Here is a 17,547-nt window from a genome sequence, read left to right on the forward strand (position 1 = left end):
GGAGACGATAGGGCAAATGGCGGGCATTGCTTGGTCAACTGGCCGACGGCCTGTCAACCAAAAGATCTTGGAGGCCTCGGGGTGACTGATCTTGCTAAGTTCAGCCGGGCACTTCGGTTGCGCTGGCTTTGGCAGGAGTGGACAGCAGACCACAAACCTTGGGTGGGCACTGCAGTCCCTTGCAACGAAACGGATCGTCTGTTCTTCAATGCTTCAACCGTCATTCATGTTGGAAGCGGCAATAAAACCAGTTTCTGGCACCGCAGCTGGCTGGACGGCGAGGCACCTAAAAATCTAGCGCCGCGTCTCTTCGAGTTGGTAAGAAGGAAAAATAAAACAGTGCAACAAGAATTGAGCCAGAATGCATGGATCAACACTTTAAGGGGGAAAGTCAGCACGGCCACCCAAGTGCAGGAGTTCGTCTCTCTCTGGGTACGCATACAAGATGTGCACCTGCAACCAGATGTAGATGACCACTTGACCAGATCATATGGAAGTGGACCGACGACGGAAAGTATAGTACTAAATCGCCCTATAGAGCGCAATTCTACAGCACCTTCAGTACGTACAAAACCGAGATCATTTGGCGTGCGCGGGCAGAGAACAAGTGCAAATTGTTCGCCTGGATTCTCATCCAAAATAAAATCCTCACAGCGGATAACCTTGCTATTAGGGGATGGCCTCATCAGGATGCATGTATTCTTTGCAATGGCCCGCTAGAAACAGGGTATCACCTGTGCCTTGACTGCCCCTATGCACAAGCAACATGGAGCAAAGTGATTTCTTGGGAGAACCCTGGCAAGCCCTCCAAACGCACTCGGATTCCTTAGTCGACTGGTGGGAGTCGACCTTGCTTCTAATCCCAAAAGAGAAGAGGCGCGATTTCAATGGAATGGTAATCTATACCATGTGGAATTTGTGGAAAGAACGCAATCGAAGAATCTTCGACAACAAGTCCTCCACAGCCATTCAAGTGGCCGAGCGCACCAAGGAAGACATAGAACAATATAGAAGGGCTTTTGCAACTGGGCACTAATAGATTACGTTTTGAGCCAGGGATTCACCTCACTCTAGAAGCTGTAACACTTTGGCGTTTTGGGGGCTTTGGTTTGGCCTCAGAGCCACTCTGTACATAAACTTTCTTTCTCCTTAATGAATGGGCAGAGCTCCTGCCGTTTCCTTTCAAAAAGTGGTGATTTTCTTATCGTTCCACGACTTGCCAAGAGAACTGTGTGTCCAGGAGTCCTATAGAAGAAACCAAGAGACAGGATTATACACTGAATCTCTGAAACTCTGAATGAATGAAGTACAATTTCAAACTGCCCATAACTATGCTACTTGTCCAGCTCAGCCACGACAGAATTGCCAAAAGTCGCCATCCGAGGTTAAAGATACAAGATCAAAGAGTCCTACGTGAATGGTCGATCCTAAGACTACTGAAGTCTTTGGGTAAATTCTTTGCCGTGGACGATCCTATAAGAAACGAAAACTATGGCTACTGTAGTCTTTGGGTAGGCACAAAGAGATGACAGAGATGGGCCTACCCAGCAGCAATCACTCTCGGCCCAAGCTTTCGTTTTTTAAGATGGCCGCCGTGGACCGTGGCCCAAAGTTTTCGTTAGTCGGCGTGGTTTGTGTGGGTGGGTTGAGGAGTTGACTAGACACAGGCTGTCTCCTCCGCTTTGGCTGGGCAGCAAATCCGAATCCAGTTTAAAATGGTGAATAATCTCCCCCCAAATCCCTAAAAATCCTCCTCTCAGTCACATCATTCTTCTCGCCTCGCGCCGCTGCGCTGACTTCCCCAAGTTGCTGCTGGGTTGCCTTCGAGCAGGAGACTGGCTGTGTAGTGTAGTGCTATCAGGATCGGATCAGCGGCTGCTGCGTTTCAGTTGCCGGCGGCGGCATGAGGGTGGTGGTGACGGGCGCGACGGGGTACCTGGGAGGCCGCCTGTGCGCGGCACTGGTCGGCGCGGGCCACGCCGTGCGCGCGCTCGCCCGCCCCTCCAGCAACGTCTCCGGCCTGCCCCGCGACGTCGAGCTGGCCTACGGCGACGTCACCGACGCCGAGTCCCTCGCCGCGGCCTTCCACGGCTGCGACGTCGTGTTCCACGTCGCCGCGGCCGTCGAGCCCTGGTTGCCGGACCCCTCCGTTTTCCTCAAGGTAAGGCAGTTGCTTGTTGTTATTTACCCCCACGTGTCTGCGTAGCTTTAGAAACAAGGAACCACAGTTTTGGCCCTTGGTTTTTCAGCTCTGTTTCTGCATGATAAACATTCGAGAGCTGTTCGATTGTGATATAATTTGGGCAGTTCAATAGCGATATGGTCACAATCACCAAGCCTCATAGTACACTAACTCCTTTCGAAGAGGGAGATTCCCATAGCCGGAAGGAGACGATTATTGATACATATGGCAATTTCTGGCACTGTGGTGCCATTCTCAAGTTAGTTAATCGCTGTTTAGGCACTCGCACCATTGCTTCTGCTCACCAACGTCTCATCTTGTTACCGTTTTCAAGATATGGAAATAAGGCCAGAAAACAATTGAGCAGACAGTGCATGGAACTAGAATGCATACCAATTCGGATTGGTTTAAGAATGTGTGTTCCATTCTGTGCTGTGGTACAGGTTAATGTAGGTGGACTTGAGAATGTGTTGAAGGCTGCCAAGAGAACACCAACTGTGAAGAAGATAATCTACACATCATCTTTCTTTGCAATTGGTCCAACCGATGGTTACGTTGCAGATGAGACACAGGTAAGACCATATTCCTGAATTGTATCAATGAATCAATGATTTGCTGTTTTCAATCCTGAAAGACAACAACAACAACAAAGTCCCAAACAAGTTGGCGTACGCTATTCTTTTGGGTTTCATCTCCATACTAGCGGCTAAGTTTTTTTACATTGGCTCGCCAAGCCTAACACAACCCTCCTCCTTTATCAGGGCTTGGGACCTGCTATGCTAGAACACCATAGGCACCCCAACATAGGCGGAGTTGTTTTCAATCCTGAAAGAGTTGCCATGAAATTAGACTAAGGGTGCTCCTCAATAAATGTTTTGGCTCTACGACCTTGTTACATAGCCATATGTTCTGTTCCTGGTGCGCGCATTGTCATATCCAGATGTTCCTAGTTTTAACAGACTCTGGTGCTAAGAGGTTTAAGATATGCTTATACCGTTGCTTGGTTCACTTGATTGTTTGATTGCCATTGAACTGCAAGTGGTAGACTTTCAAAAGTGCTTGGATCCAACTGTCTCGTGTAGAACAATCCTTCTTGATGCACAAACAACTTACTGACTTTGGAGTTTACTGGTCGGCTGAAACCAGGCTGAATTGGCTTACTCATATGATTTGGATCATACATGTATATGCAGACTTGGTATGCACTGCTGCGAATTGTAACATAGTTGATTGGTTCTAACGCAGATGCATACAGAGAAGGAATTTTGTACTGAATATGAGAAATCAAAGGTTCTTGCAGATAGAATCGCACTGCAGGCAGCAGCAGATGAGGTGCCAATCACCATTGTCTACCCAGGTGTTCTCTATGGCCCTGGAAAACTAACGACTGGAAATCTTGTCTCCCGCATTGTAAGAGAACTTTCTTGTAGATGCGTATGTCAAATATCAAATATTTATTCTAATTATAAATTTGTTTCAATCTAAAGTCTAGGATCGTCCGCTTGCAATTTGTTATGAATATAGTCATGGGCACAACCTGAAGCTCAATTTTTCTTGCAGTTAATGGAGAGGTTTAATGGGCGCTTGCCTGGTTACATAGGAGATGGGTATGATAGAGAATCGTTCTGCCATGTTGATGATGTTGTTAGTGGGCACATAGCAGCTATGGAGAAGGGCAGAGTGGGCCAACGGTATCTCCTCACTGGTGAAAATATGTCATTCGTGCAAATTTTTAATATGGTTGCTAATATCACAAACACAAAGGCTCCCATGTTCCATTTACCTCTCTGGTTGATCGAAGCATATGGGTGGATTTCAGTTTTTGTTTCTCACATCACTGGAAAACTCCCACTTATCAGTTACCCTGTATGTCCACTATGCCTTCATTTAAATATCTATAAGCTTGTTATTCACACATAAGGCTTGCTTTGGGCTGACATTTTGCCCTCACATGTATTGCAGACTGTGCATGTTCTGAGACATCAATGGGCATACTCATGTGACAAAGCAAAGACGGAGCTGGGCTATAGACCAAGAAACTTGACTGAAGGTTTATCAGAGATGCTCCTGTGGCTTAAGGAAGAAAAACTAATCAAGTTTTAGCGTTCTTTACTACTCGCCATGTCACATATTTAATGTACACTGAGACATTGGGGACGTGCTGGGGATTTTGAAGTGTATATGCTTCGGCATTGCATTATATTGTATTATACTAGAGAAAAGCTAAGATGTAGACGTGTAATACTGATATTGGCAATAAGAGAGAAAATATGTTTTTTTACATCGATACAATTAATTCTCTACAGGTTGTATTGTTTAACTAGTTGCTTGAATTGTGCATTGAATTGAAAAGTAGGTAATTCAAATTTTAGAGCCATAACCAAGACAATCAAACTATTCTGCTGAGCGTTTGAGATGCATATGCAGGAGACCTTTTAGCACGCTCCATGCTCATCACGGTTCTTGCTCATCAGTTTAAGCCAACATAGCAGAGCGGTTCATGCAACATGCTAAATATCCATCACGCGCGCCCTCGTGCGCGCCAGCAAGGTAGGAAAGGAAATAAAGGAGTTTTTTTTTCATCCGATTCACTGCATAGATTGAATAGGGAGCAGAGAAATCCAAGCATTTGGTGGAGCACACGCGGAGTGGTGGGAAGAGGCAGCGCGGGGGAAGCAGCGGCGGCGGCTACCGGCATGGGGCTGTCTTGCCGCTCTGTGGCCGAGGTGAAAGGTCCTAATATGGTTAGAGGGGGGTGAATAGCCTATTTAAAAATCTACAAATCAATTAGAGCAATTTAATTAGTATGACAAATAGCGAAATGCAAACTTGCTCTAGCTCTACAAGGGTTGCAAGCCACCTATCCAATAATTCTAGTTGCAATGATTACTAGGCACACAACTTGCAATGTTACTACTCACTAAGAGCTCTCAATCTTGCTACTCTAAAGAGCTCCACTAGAAGAACTTAAAATAACAAATCAAGCTCTCAATTCTAATTACACTAAAGAGTTTGCCACAACTAGTTTGCAAGAATATAAATGAGTGAGTAGGGTGATTATACCGCCGTGTAGAGGAGTGAACCAATCACAAGATGAATACTAAATCAATCACCAGGAGAATACCAAAGGGCAAGAGACAACCAATTTTTCTCCTAAGGTTCACGTGCTTCCCGGCACGCTAGTCCCCGTTGTGTCGACCAACACTTGATGGTTCGGCAGCTAAGATGTGTTGCACGAACCTCGTCCACACAATTGGACACCGCAAGAACCTACCCACAAGTGAGGTAACTCAATGACGAGCAATCCACTAGAGTTATCTTTCGGTTCTCCACCGGGGAAGGCACAAGACCCCTCACAATCACCACGATCGGAGCCGGAGACAATCATCAACCTCCGCTCAACGATCCTCGCTGCTCCAAGCCGTCTAGGTGGCGGCAACCACCAAGAGTAACAAGTGAATCTCGCAGTGAAACACGAATGCCAAGTGCCACTAGATGCAATCACTCAAGCAATGCACTTGGATTCTCTCTCAATCTCACAATGATGATGAAAACAACGATGGAGATGAGTGGGAGGGCTTTGGCCAAGCTCACAAGGTTGCTATGTCAATGCAAATGGCCAAGAGAGTGAGCTTGAGCCGGCCATGTGGCTTAAATAGAAGCCCCCACAAAATAGAGTCGTTGTACCCCTTCACTGGACACAACTCGGGGTGACCGGACGCTCCAGTCAGTTCGACCGGACACAGGACCCCAGCGTCTGGTCGCCCGATGCTTGCCACATGTCATCGGCTTCAAACGCCGATCGTCCGATCTCAATGATCAAGTGATGACCGGACGCGTCGGTTAGAAAGTGACCGGACGCAGGACCCCAGCGTCCGGTCGTTTCCAATAAGGTTCCAAACGTGAAATTTCACGACCAGACGCGTCCGGTCATGCTCGACCGGACTCACCCGATGTCCGGTCACTCAACGTTTCCTCTGTGCGCCTCACGTCAGCGTACGTCGACACTAACCGGACGCACCCTGCCAGCGTCCGGTCACAAGACCGAGACGCGTGCTCACTGCTGCTACTGACCGGACTCTGAACCCAACGTCCGGTCACTACACCACCAGCGTCCGGTCACTCTGTGAACCCCTGTTTTTTCTGTCTAGGGCGCCGGTGAAGTTTCTAACCCTTGCTCAAATGTGCCAACCACCAAGTGTATCACCTTGTGCACATGTGTTAGCATATTTTCACAAGCATTCTCAAGGGTGTTAGCACTCAACTAGATCCTAAATGCATATGCAATAAGTTAGAGCATCTAGTGGCACTTTGATAACCGCATTTCAATACGAGTTTTACCCCTCTTAATAGTACGGCTATCTAACCTAAATGTGATCACACTCGCTAAGTGTCTTGATCACCAAAATAAAATGGCTCCTACTATTTATACCTTTGCCTTGAGCCTTTTGTTTTTCTCTTTCTTCTTTTCAAGTTCAAGCATTTGATCATCACCATGCCATCACCATCGTCATGATCTTCGCCAATGCTTCATCACTTGGAGTAGTGCTACATATCTCATAATTACTTTGATAAACTAGGTTAGCACTTAGGGTTTCATCAATTAACCAAAACCAAACTAGAGCTTTCACAAGGACATCCATCGCCGTGGGGCCGCCGACCATGGGGGCCCACATGCAGTGCTGCGCAGCAAGCCAGGGGCGCCGTCGCCCCGCCAGCGCGGCGCGCGAGGAGAGGCGAACCTGCGGGACGAAGCTGCGTCGGGGTGGCAGGCACGGCGGCGGCCACCTACGGGGGGCAACGAAGGCCAGCTCGCGGACGTGTGGCACCGTCCAGCACGACGGTGGAGCCCATGCAGCCGGATCTAGTGGAGACGGGGAGGCCTCGCGTTGGATCCGCATGCTCGGCGTAGATCCACCGCCTCCGTTGCCGGCGCGAGGTCGACGTCGTGGTCCAGCTTCAGATCCGCCGCTGGGAGGGGCCCCGCGAGCGGCCGCTTCAGATCCACCACCGAGGTTGCTGACGTGACCTCCCCGTCGTCATCCACGCCCAGCACGGAGGTCCCTCCGCCGCCAGAGCCGTCCGCCGCGTCAGGGCCTCAGCTACCTGCCCGCGCGGCCGTGGGGACGACCGGCGACGGAGGGGCCAAACCCTAGGCCGCGCGACCCGCTGGCTTGCGTCGCGAGGAGGAAGCGGCGTGGTGGTGGTGGTGTTGGAGGAGTGTGGCCGCCGCCGCGCAGAGGGCCGGCCATCGCCGCGGCATCGCGCTGCAGTTCCGGCAGGGCCTCGCGCGGTGAGCCGGCAACGTTGACCTGCCCGGCATGCGGCGACGCGAGGGGAGGACGAGGGCCTTAGCGCGTTGGGAGAGGGAGAGGGAGAGGAAGGGCTGGAAGAGGACGGCGCGTGCGCGCGGCGCATCACTGGAAGGGGGCGGCGAGCGTCGCGGAGAGGTCGAGGGAGACAAGGTTTGGTTTCTTTTTTTATGATACGACGAGAGGCTTCGAGAGGCAGCGGACGCGATGGGAGCAAATATTCCAAGGCGGGCACTGTAGAAGCCAGTGGGAGCATCAAGGGCCGTTGATCTAAGAATCCAACGGCTGAAGTAATTTGGGTGACGTGGATGGCCTGAACGCTGGCCAAAGCTTCCTACTTTGATATATAGAAATTCATGTACAGTTACAGAATGGCATGCTCATCTGAGTTCTTTCCATGGTAATACATTTTCCTTTAATCAGGAGAAGATCCTTCAGTTGCACGTAGCAGAGAAAACTACAATACTTGAGTGAACTCATCATCCATGAAAAATGTGCGAATGCAAAATGTCAAGCCAACTCTTGCAGCAACTTCTCCAGTGCGTCAGAAACAAGAGGAATGCGGAGGCAATCTTGCCCATCAGAGTGCTTCCTGATCTTAACCAGATCATGATCTTTAAACTCCGTCAGGTGTGAATTTAATGTCACTTGACTGCTTACCAGAAAGCGCTCACGGCATTTCGTATACAAACTGCTGACTGGCATACCTGAGAAACAAAGTAAGTTTAGTATCAGTATGCAACATTCCAACTCTTCCAGGAAAACATATACACAACAAACTCACCTTCCTCCTTCTCATTTGCCAACTGATATTCAGCAAGAACTCTGAAAACACTTTGTGCATTCGGTGTCAGACTCTGCAGAACAACGAGAGCAGTTTTTGTGGTTTGGGCGTGACCACCACTAGCTAGGATCAATGGGTAGAACACGCCTTCGGCTTTGTAAGGTGCAAAAGTCGGGACATGGTACCAGCTCCACTTGAACTGTTTGTGCACCATCTTCTTGCCCCACACTACAGTAGTTTCAGTTTATTATATCTTTTACAGTAAATACACTAGGGAAGGATAAAGCTACATGTGCAAGGAACTTACATAAAGGGGCATTAACATGGTCTATTGATGCAACAACACGGACCTGTGGGCAGCAAGAAATTTGTGCTAGACACTGTTGTGATTCAGCATCACGCAAAGCAGGCCCGTCAACATTATGAATAAGAAGGCACAAGCGACCATCAACATCATCAGATGTCTGTCTCATTAGGAATGAGATGATGTCCTCTGTTGATTGTGACGGAAACTGTTGTGACAACTGGGACCTTGTTCCTGGCTGTCTCTTGCGTTTAGCTTTTGTTTGATCCCAGAACATTTCAGCTATTGTTACTATGACCTGAAAATGCATTAGATTATGCCAGAACTTAATGGTCCTTTCCAAAGGTTAGATGTAGAAAGCTATGCAATCTTCACAACAATAACATCAAACGGAACTCCAGATGCACTTTCTGACTCAAAAATGATAACCAATCCAAATCAAATGCATATACTTGTGTCAGATTTGGAAAGATAACAAAAAGATTAACCCAGTAAAACCTCCTCACCAGTACACATAAATAAGCCCAGATTTTCAATAGCAATCCGAGCCAGGAAAAATAACAGGCAATAGGTAACCATTCAAGAATAAAAAAAATGTAAAAAGTACAAATATTTAGGACCAGCACATCTTCTACAGTGCACAGGGTTCCCTGTCGCAAACTACTTAGGCCCACATCTGGAGTTTTCTATTCTTCAAATTTGGAAAGCTATCATCGGACAAAGGTTAAAGCAGATTCAAGCATCAAAACAGACATTAAACTTGCATAATCAGCTTAGCATCACAAGTTCATGCATTCTTCTTCGTGTATACTTTGCCTTTTCCACATGGATTGGAACTCCAATGCATTTCCTGATTTCATGGCTCATGCTTAAGATTTCAAAGCATTTGAACAGCAGCAGGGCAGTACAAACAATCCTGCAAGCTACTGCTGGGAATAATATTGGGCAGACAAGACCATACCTGTTTCAAATTGACGGACGGAAGGTAGCCATTGATAACAACGACAGTGAAATCAGTCAAGGTAGTGGAGGCAAAATCCTCGAGCAATTGCTTCTTAGATCCAAACCCATACATCAGGAGACCAAAACCGCATCTACATCAGAAAAATGCATCTATCACTCACTCCTACTGACAACAATAACATTGGCCAAGCCAATCCCAATGTTGCATTAGTACTAAGGGTTTAGGAAGAGACCTTAGTTCGAACAGCCAGTTGCGGTACTGGTCCTTGTAGCTTCTAATCAGAGCCTCCACCTCTTCCTCGTGCTTCGGAGGGATCTCTGCAAGGGATGCACGCAACACCTGCAGAGAATCAAGATATCTCAACTTAGCCAATCATACCCATGGATTCGTGCCGCTAGAGGTGAGGATGTGGTCCGCAGGTGTGGGATGGGACAGCACTATACCTGCTCGTCGACAAGGTTGAGGTCGGAGAGCTTGCCCGCGGCGGCACGGGCGCGCTTCTTCCCGGATGATGGCTCCTTCTCCTTGGCCAGGAAGTAGCTCCTGGAGAACCCGGCCTCCTCTTCCTCATCCTCAGAACCGGAACTAGCCGCTGCGCGTCCGCCTCTTGGTGCCATCAGTGGCGGACCCTAGGCTTGAGTATTCAAATTTGAAAGGGTGTCAATTTTTTTTTGACAACCTAATAAACTCCTAAAGCCTAATTTTTTAGACCTTTGCAAGAAAGCCCTCAAATCTATAGTAGCACTCTTTTTTTCTCTTCATGTTTGAGACCTAAAATTAAATCCGGGAATAGTAAATTATACTAGGGGGCTAAGTAATTTGGGGAGTATGTAATTTGCAAACAAACTCAGGCTCTAATTTATTGAAATCCCTAATTTATTGAAATGAAAATTGGGAATCCAAGAGACTTAATTTAAACTTACAAATTCAATCGAGAGACAGAGAAGTTCACCCGTCGTACGCTGGACTGCTCGCCGCTCGCCGCTCGGACCGTCCTGCGGGCTGCGGCCTGCGCGGGCCCCGTCGCTGCTGGTTGCTCGGCTCCTCCGGCACTGGGGCGACTCCGTGACTGGCGGCTGGCGCACTCCTGGTACCGGGCTCCCGGCTGCCGCCTGCCGCAGTACTGCAGCGGGCAACGAGCTGCGGCGCTACGCGCCTGCGCCCTGACTCCCTCGCCGGGCGCCGGCAGGGGCTGCCCGCAGGCCGCAGCTGGAGTCCGCCGCGGCGCCGCCTTGCCGCCGAAGACCACCAAGTCGTCCACCGCGCTGGTGCTAGGGTTTAGGGGTTGGCCGGTTGCGGAATAGGGAAAAGTAGCAAGCGACGAGCCGAGCGCGAGCGCGCGGGAGACGGCGATGTCTCCTGCTGGGGTTGCGGTAAGGAAGAATTTGGGCTGCTGGGCCTTATTGGGCGGCCTTCAGGTGGGGAGAAAAAGGGCTTAGTTTTTAAGATAAGCATCTTTCGTCAATTCACTTGTTATTATTTTTCTTAGACTGGAATCTCGCAGCTTACATGCACATACTACTTATGTTTTTATCTGAAACAAGAAAACACTCTAAAAGTTTAGTCTACCATGCCATAATCTGATATGGTTTTGCTTTTAAACATTAGTTCGCGATGCAGGCCATGGAGAGATGTAGGAGCGGAGGCAGCGACAAAAGGCTCTGTTCATTTGTCTTATTATCCGTATTTTCCAGTGTTTTTCTCTCCAACCAATCAGCGAGAACAGTGTTTCCGTTTATTTTTTCAGCGAAGGGAACGGGGCAAAATTGAGCGCTGGCACTGCCACTAGGAATATTGGTTTGTCATATAGTCGCTGCATATTTTTTTAGAGTTACTGTTGCTGCAGAATTGACTTAGTTACAATTTTGGTTGAGAGTTTTGGGCACAGTTGGGTCGTGGACAAGCTGTTCATTTTGGTTCCATCTCTTCCATTATTGTACCCAATAAGATTTGTTTTCCCAACATCTAAAACTGAAGGTAAAACATATTGTACATGGACCTTAGAAAATATGTCATACTTCTTATTTCCATCCTCTTTGCCTTTTTTTGGGCTGAAAATACATCCACACAAATTTATGGTCTGTTACACACTTACACGATTTCTCATTCAAATTTTACTTGCACTTAGCAAAGTTTTGGAGCAATGTTTTGTTCCTTTATGACAGTAGATGGTCTTCGGAATACGTTTTCATTTTTAATCGTATTTTTTTTATTTTTGTACCTAATGAAGTGTTGTAAGGGTCTAGAATTGCAAGTGTATTCTGAGTGTCATGGAACCCAGCTACCAATGTAACCTAGTGAAGTAACGCACAAAGAAATGGCGCTCACAGGATAATACACAGCTTCAAACTTAAAATATTGTAACAATATACACAACTTGAAACTTAAAATATGTAACAGTATTATATTCTAGTTGCAACACGGACATGATTTTTTTTATCGGAACACAGGCATAATCTTAGTTGGAATAATATTTGCATGGTCTTAAAACAGCAACACCTCCGGACCGAAGCTAATCACAACAATTGAGGACCCAAGAAGTCATAATTGAGAGGCCTTGAGTACAAGGGCCGACCCAAAGCTCAGTGCAAACCAAGAACCTACCACTACACAAATAAGAGTGTTTGGTTCTTTAATCGCTCCTAAAATTTATGTCACATCAAATATTTAGATACTAATAAGGATCATTAAATATAGATTAATTATAAAATCAATTACATAAATGAGACTAATTTGCGAGACTAATTTTTTAAACCTAATTAATCCGTTATTAGCATATGTTTACTGTAGCACACGTTGTCAAATTATGGATTAATTAGGCTTAAAAGATTCATCTAGCAAATTAGTCACACATTGTGCAATTAGTTTCGTAATTAGTCTATATTTAATACTCCATGCATAACGTTGTCAAATCATAGACTAACTAGGCTTAAAAGATTCATCTCCTAAATCATAGACTAACTAGGCTTAAAAGATTCATCTCCTAAATTAGTCACACGTTGTGCAATTAGTTGATTTCGTAATTAATCTATATTTAATAGACCATGCATTTATCCAAACATTCGATGTGTTTTAGACGTCCCTAGAAACCAAACAGGCCTTAGGGGGCGTTTAGTTCGGCCAACTTTGGAGTTGCAAACTTTGCACAGTAAAAGATTACTCACTATAGTATTTTGTTTGTATTTATAAATTATTGTCCAAACATTAACTAATTAGGCTCAAAAGATTCATCTCGCAAAGTTAAAGCAAACTGTACAATTAATTTTTAATTTCGTCTATATTTAGTACTCTATGCATATACTACAAGTTTGATATGGCCTGAAAACCTAAGAGACCCAGGTAACAAAAATAAGGCCTAGTGAACCAGTAAACAAAAAAGGCCTGTAAACCTAAGAGACCAAGGTACCAAATTTGCTTTGCTGCGCCAGGCCCTGCCAGCAGTGCAACGAGCGACCTGAGGGCCCAAGCGGCTTGCCATCGGTAGTGAACCCTCCCCACAAAAAAATAAATTTAATATCGAAATGGACACATGATCCACATATCAAATATTAAACTGATAAAAATAGATACAACAATTCATCTTAACCAAAAGATCGAGAAAGGCATGAGTGGCCCAGGTGCCATGCCCCTTATTTTGTAGCTCCCTCCCTCGGCGCTCCGCTCTCGGTAGCCGAGGTGGTGCTAAACTGCTAAGTGCGTGTTTAGTTTCCTGAATTTAGGAATTTGGGCTACTGTAGCACTTTCGTTTTTATTTGATAAATAGTGTTCAATCATGGATTAATTAGGCTCAAAACGTTCATCTCGCAATTTCCAACCAAACTGTGTAATTATTTTTTTGTCTATATTTAATGCTCCATACATGTATCGCAAGATTCGATGTGATAGTTACTGTAGCACTTTTTGAGAATTTAGGGTGGGAACTAAACAAGAGCTAACGCTTTCCCTCTCCCGCAAACGCAGCGGCTGCGGGCGGGCAGCCAGAGGACAGAGCGATGACAGCGAAACTGGGCCGTGTTGTGTTGTTGGGCTTCACATCGCGTCCGGCCCATTGCTTGGGCAGGGGAGCCTGTTGACGCCGCGAAGAGCATCGATTGGCCGACCGGCTGTTCCGCTCCTCCGCTGTCTCACAGCTACCCACTCAGCCCGTGTTTAGTTGGCAAAATATCCCAAAATGTACTGTTGCTATGAAGTAACCCAAAAAATGAGCACTAGAACTTTTCATGGGGTGTTTAGTTCCCAAAATCTAAAAAACTATTGTACAACATTTAATGAACTGCATGCAGCTTATTAATGGCATGCATGCATGAACTTGAATGGAAGTAAAGCAAGGTTTTACATCCACCCAGGCATTGTCAACAAATGCATGTCATTGCTGGGGTCATGGAGCCTCCTCAACAGCACAGCAATCAACAGAAACCAACAATTATTGGTAAACAAATGAAATGGCACAGGCTAATGCCGGCACATAGTTACACAGTCAAATAATTATATTGTTTGTCGGACAAAAAATTACAATTACAGCCAAATAAATTAACAGTTACACAGTTGCCTCAAAAAGACGAGCAAATCATGTTCGATTAGCCAAACCGATTGCGATGGATTCCCGAAATGCATTCATAAGCTCCGAATCAGAACTACCGCTTGGAGGAATAGTTTCGGGCTGATCGGCACATGCTTCTGCCGGCACATAGTTGTCATCCCGGTCACACCGAGCAAAGTGTCGATCCCCTATGCCACTCACCCTTATGAAGTTATGCAGGGCACAACATGCAACAATGATTTGACTTTGTATATGGGGGGCATAACTAGGGACTTCTTTCATCATCCGCCACTTCATTTTCAACACTCCAAATGACCTTTCTATGACATTCCTAAGTGACGAATGTGCATAATTGAAGATCTCAGTTTTACCTTGTGGTTCTGGTGCCTCTCGGTACTCCTATAGGTGGTACTTTGTTCCCTTGTACGGTGCAAGATAACCTGGTCGGTTAGCGTACCCCGAGTCCACAAGGTAATATTTGCCTATACCATTGAAACAACAGCTAGTATCACAAACTTGTACTCGTATGCACAAAAGTAAAACCAACTAATTGTATACCTGTTGGTGGATGTGGAAACACGTTGCTGTATGTTGTTGTCGCATCAGTGAAGACCCTCATGTCATGTACTGAACCCGGCCAGCCAGCTAACACGAATGTAAACCGCATGTCGAAGTCACACACAGCCAAGACATTCTTTGTTGTCATCCCCTTGCGGCACAGGTGCTGCACAAACTTATCACTAGGCACCACACAGGGGACATGAGTCCCATCTATCGCCCCTATGCAGTCCTTGAAGTAGGGATAGAACCTAGGATTTCTTAGCCTATCATGCATAGTGTTGAAATTTGGGTCATTAGGCCTAATGATGTCAGAAGCAAGCTTGACAATAGACTTCAACACCCTATGAAACATGCTATGCACAGTCCCTAGTGACCTCTCAAACCTATCCTCTGCTTGCCTAACATATTGTGGAGCCCCCACCATCCACAGAAACATCCCAAGGGCCTCAATAGATGCGGATTTGCTATTAGATTTCAGCCCATATGATTCTACCAACACATCATGCAGACTGTGGAACATATCAGGGCTCATTCTGAACATGTTATAACAGGCCTTCCTATTTCCTAGTTTACTATGTACCCATTCCAAACCAGTAATGACTGGCTGTCTATACTCTGACCTTAACAAGTGCTTGTCAATGTGGTAGGCGTACTGGTACATACCGTACAGGAAAGCATCATCATCATCCTCCGCCTCCATCCAGTCACTGATGAACTTGTCCAAATCATTCTCATAACAATCTTGCCTTGAGGACATCATCCCCGTCACTATTGCTTGGACATCCTCCTGTCAAAATGAAAACAGTTCACGTCAGTTTTCAACATCAACTAGGCAACATTAGCATGCATCCCTATTCGAACTGACTCATGCCAGTTACTCAAACTCATGCACTACATACATGAACAGATCATAGCCATATCCAATCATACTACAAATAACCAGTTCAAGTGTTCGACATGACATACTTAGGTCAATGACAAATGACACCCACCACACCTCACATAGTTCTAATGACATAACTTAGTAACTATGTAGAAAGCTTAAGAAAATAAGGTCTAGGGGAGGACCCCGATGTATTGCTTAATCGTCAGCATCCTTCCTTGGGGCGAGGAGCTTATGAAGAAGTTCATAATAGGCTCACTCTGCATGATCTTGAGCATGACCATCCACTCAGCTAGGGTCTCTTCAGTTGCACCACACTGTCTTGCCAATTGTAGCACTAGTTCCACCTTCCTCTCCAGCGCCTTGCTGTTGTCCTCAATTTTTTGGTTCCTCTCTTGCCACATGGTTGTCATCCTCTCAAGCCTCTGCCTTGAAATCTCATTGTGTTCCTTCATGTGACCATCCATGGTCCTGACAGCGGGGCTCTTGGACCGCTTGCTCGGGCTGGAGGCAGTTATGCTGGTGCTGCTTGCCCTCTTAGTACCGACACTAAGCGGCATAAGTTGGTCGTCATGCTCATCATTGGAGTCGTCATCCGAACTTTCAACGTCAACTGTATTGCTTTGGGTAGGACAGAACGACGTTGAGCCATCAACAGCGTTGCCGGCGAACATCCGGTCCAAATCGTCCAAGTACGGAGGCCACCCGTCCTTGAGCTTCTTCCACTCCGGGTGTCCCTGAAAAAACGGAATAGGTGAATCATTGAATATTAACATTTTAACAGTACATGATTGAACATAAGATTGCTTACATACCACCGTACGAGAGTCCCACCAAGCATCAGTAGCAAGGATGGAGCCATCGTCTCACCTACCTAAGCCAGTGCCTTTCCGGAGGTCGTTTATAAAATGCCACAAATGCTTGAGCTGGCGTAACTTACTCTTGAACTGGTCCTTGTCATGAACCAAGGTTGTTGCTGCATAATACCTTGCAATCAAATCTCTCCACCCTGACTTGTTCATGCAGCCACGGATACAGTTGCCACTGTTAATTTGGTGGCACCAGATTTGGCAAAACTTGCTTATATTGGGCTCTGACCAGTTTCCCCTGTCGTTCCTAGCCTAAACGATTTCATAAGAAATAATTTCACACCGACGAACAAGCTAAGATGGGGAGAACAGCAAATGCTTCGAACATAATAGTATACATGAGCAATGCAAGATAGACGATGGGTGAGGAAAACTACCGGGATGTGACCCACGGGGGTAGCATGCATCGGGTTGATGATGTCGTCGTCCACGTGTGGGACAGCCCTGCGATGGCGGCGACGCCGGCCCCTTCCTCCACCGTCGACAGCTGAGGCAGAGGCGCGACCACGATGGACGCGCGGCACTCGGTCGCCTCCGACAGCTTCTGATGTGGCGCGGCCTCCCATGCCATTGTCGCCTCCTCCAAAGCGGGTGTTGGGAGGCTGCTCGTAGGTGAGGTTCCGCCGCCGAGGAACACGAACGGGAGGCGGCCCCATCTGGCTACCAGCAGGGTCAAACCGAGGGTCGGTGTCGTAGCCGTCCATGGCAGCCCATCCCCCACCGTCGTTGAGGTCTAGGGAATCCAGGCCCCAGCGGGGAGGGTTGACGCCGCTGGACCCCGTGTAGGGTGGCGCCGGGTCGGTGAAGCCCTCATACACCGACGAACCCAAAAGCAGGTTCGCCCCCCGCAGGAAGTTCCGTGTGCCGTCGTTGCTGCCGGAGCCGGCATCAAAGTTTGCGCTGCCGCCTCCGTTGTAGACGTCATTAGGGAAGCCGTCCATCTAGGACGCCATGGCCGTGCAGCGACTGGATCCGGCCATGCCTCTCGTAGATCTACCGGCCGGGGTGGTGGATCTAGGCGGGCGCATGCGCTAGCTTCGGCGGCAAGCGGCGGGACCGCCGAGGCGAGATGCATGCGGGGGAGAGCGGGGCTAGGGTTGACGAATGTGCGAATGGAGGGGTCGTGCCTGCCGACGCTGTGTGCCACG

General features: G+C 47.3%; 2 protein-coding genes and 2 pseudogenes across 4 annotated transcripts; 1 reads left to right on the forward strand and 3 right to left on the reverse strand.

The window, feature by feature from the left end:
- The first annotated feature begins 804 nt into the window (after positions 1 to 804).
- Positions 805 to 4,468, forward strand: LOC136551284 (uncharacterized). Of its 2 annotated transcripts, none has more exons than XM_066542857.1 (5): positions 805 to 2,161; positions 2,626 to 2,754; positions 3,428 to 3,592; positions 3,743 to 4,048; positions 4,145 to 4,468. In XM_066542857.1, exons 1-5 carry the CDS (start codon positions 1,904 to 1,906, stop codon positions 4,283 to 4,285), a joined length of 999 nt encoding a protein of 332 aa, XP_066398954.1. In that variant the 5' UTR covers positions 805 to 1,903; the 3' UTR covers positions 4,286 to 4,468. The 2 variants fall into 2 exon arrangements, with proteins under 2 accessions (XP_066398954.1, XP_066398961.1); XM_066542864.1 differs by having other exon boundaries at positions 3,473 to 3,592.
- Positions 4,469 to 7,805: 3,337 nt separating this feature from the next.
- Positions 7,806 to 10,944, reverse strand: LOC136505496 (origin of replication complex subunit 2). 2 transcript variants are annotated; one of them, XM_066500666.1, is made up of 7 exons: positions 10,499 to 10,944; positions 9,990 to 10,180; positions 9,779 to 9,885; positions 9,544 to 9,676; positions 8,586 to 8,880; positions 8,279 to 8,506; positions 7,806 to 8,201 (listed from the first exon to the last, which is right to left on the reverse strand). In XM_066500666.1, exons 2-7 carry the CDS (start codon positions 10,161 to 10,163, stop codon positions 8,005 to 8,007), a joined length of 1,134 nt encoding a protein of 377 aa, XP_066356763.1. In that variant the 5' UTR covers positions 10,164 to 10,180; positions 10,499 to 10,944; the 3' UTR covers positions 7,806 to 8,004. The 2 variants fall into 2 exon arrangements, with proteins under 2 accessions (XP_066356763.1, XP_066356755.1); XM_066500658.1 differs by having other exon boundaries at positions 10,470 to 10,944.
- A 2,021-nt stretch (positions 10,945 to 12,965) lies between these two features.
- LOC136512106 (U2 spliceosomal RNA) lies at positions 12,966 to 13,152 on the reverse strand (annotated as a pseudogene).
- A 1,209-nt stretch (positions 13,153 to 14,361) lies between these two features.
- Positions 14,362 to 17,340, reverse strand: LOC136468444 (uncharacterized; annotated as a pseudogene).
- Positions 17,341 to 17,547: the final 207 nt, after the last annotated feature.

The sequence above is a fragment of the Miscanthus floridulus genome, chromosome 1 (genome assembly GCF_019320115.1).
Source record: "Miscanthus floridulus cultivar M001 chromosome 1, ASM1932011v1, whole genome shotgun sequence".
NCBI classification, from domain to species: Eukaryota; Viridiplantae; Streptophyta; class Magnoliopsida; order Poales; family Poaceae; genus Miscanthus; species Miscanthus floridulus.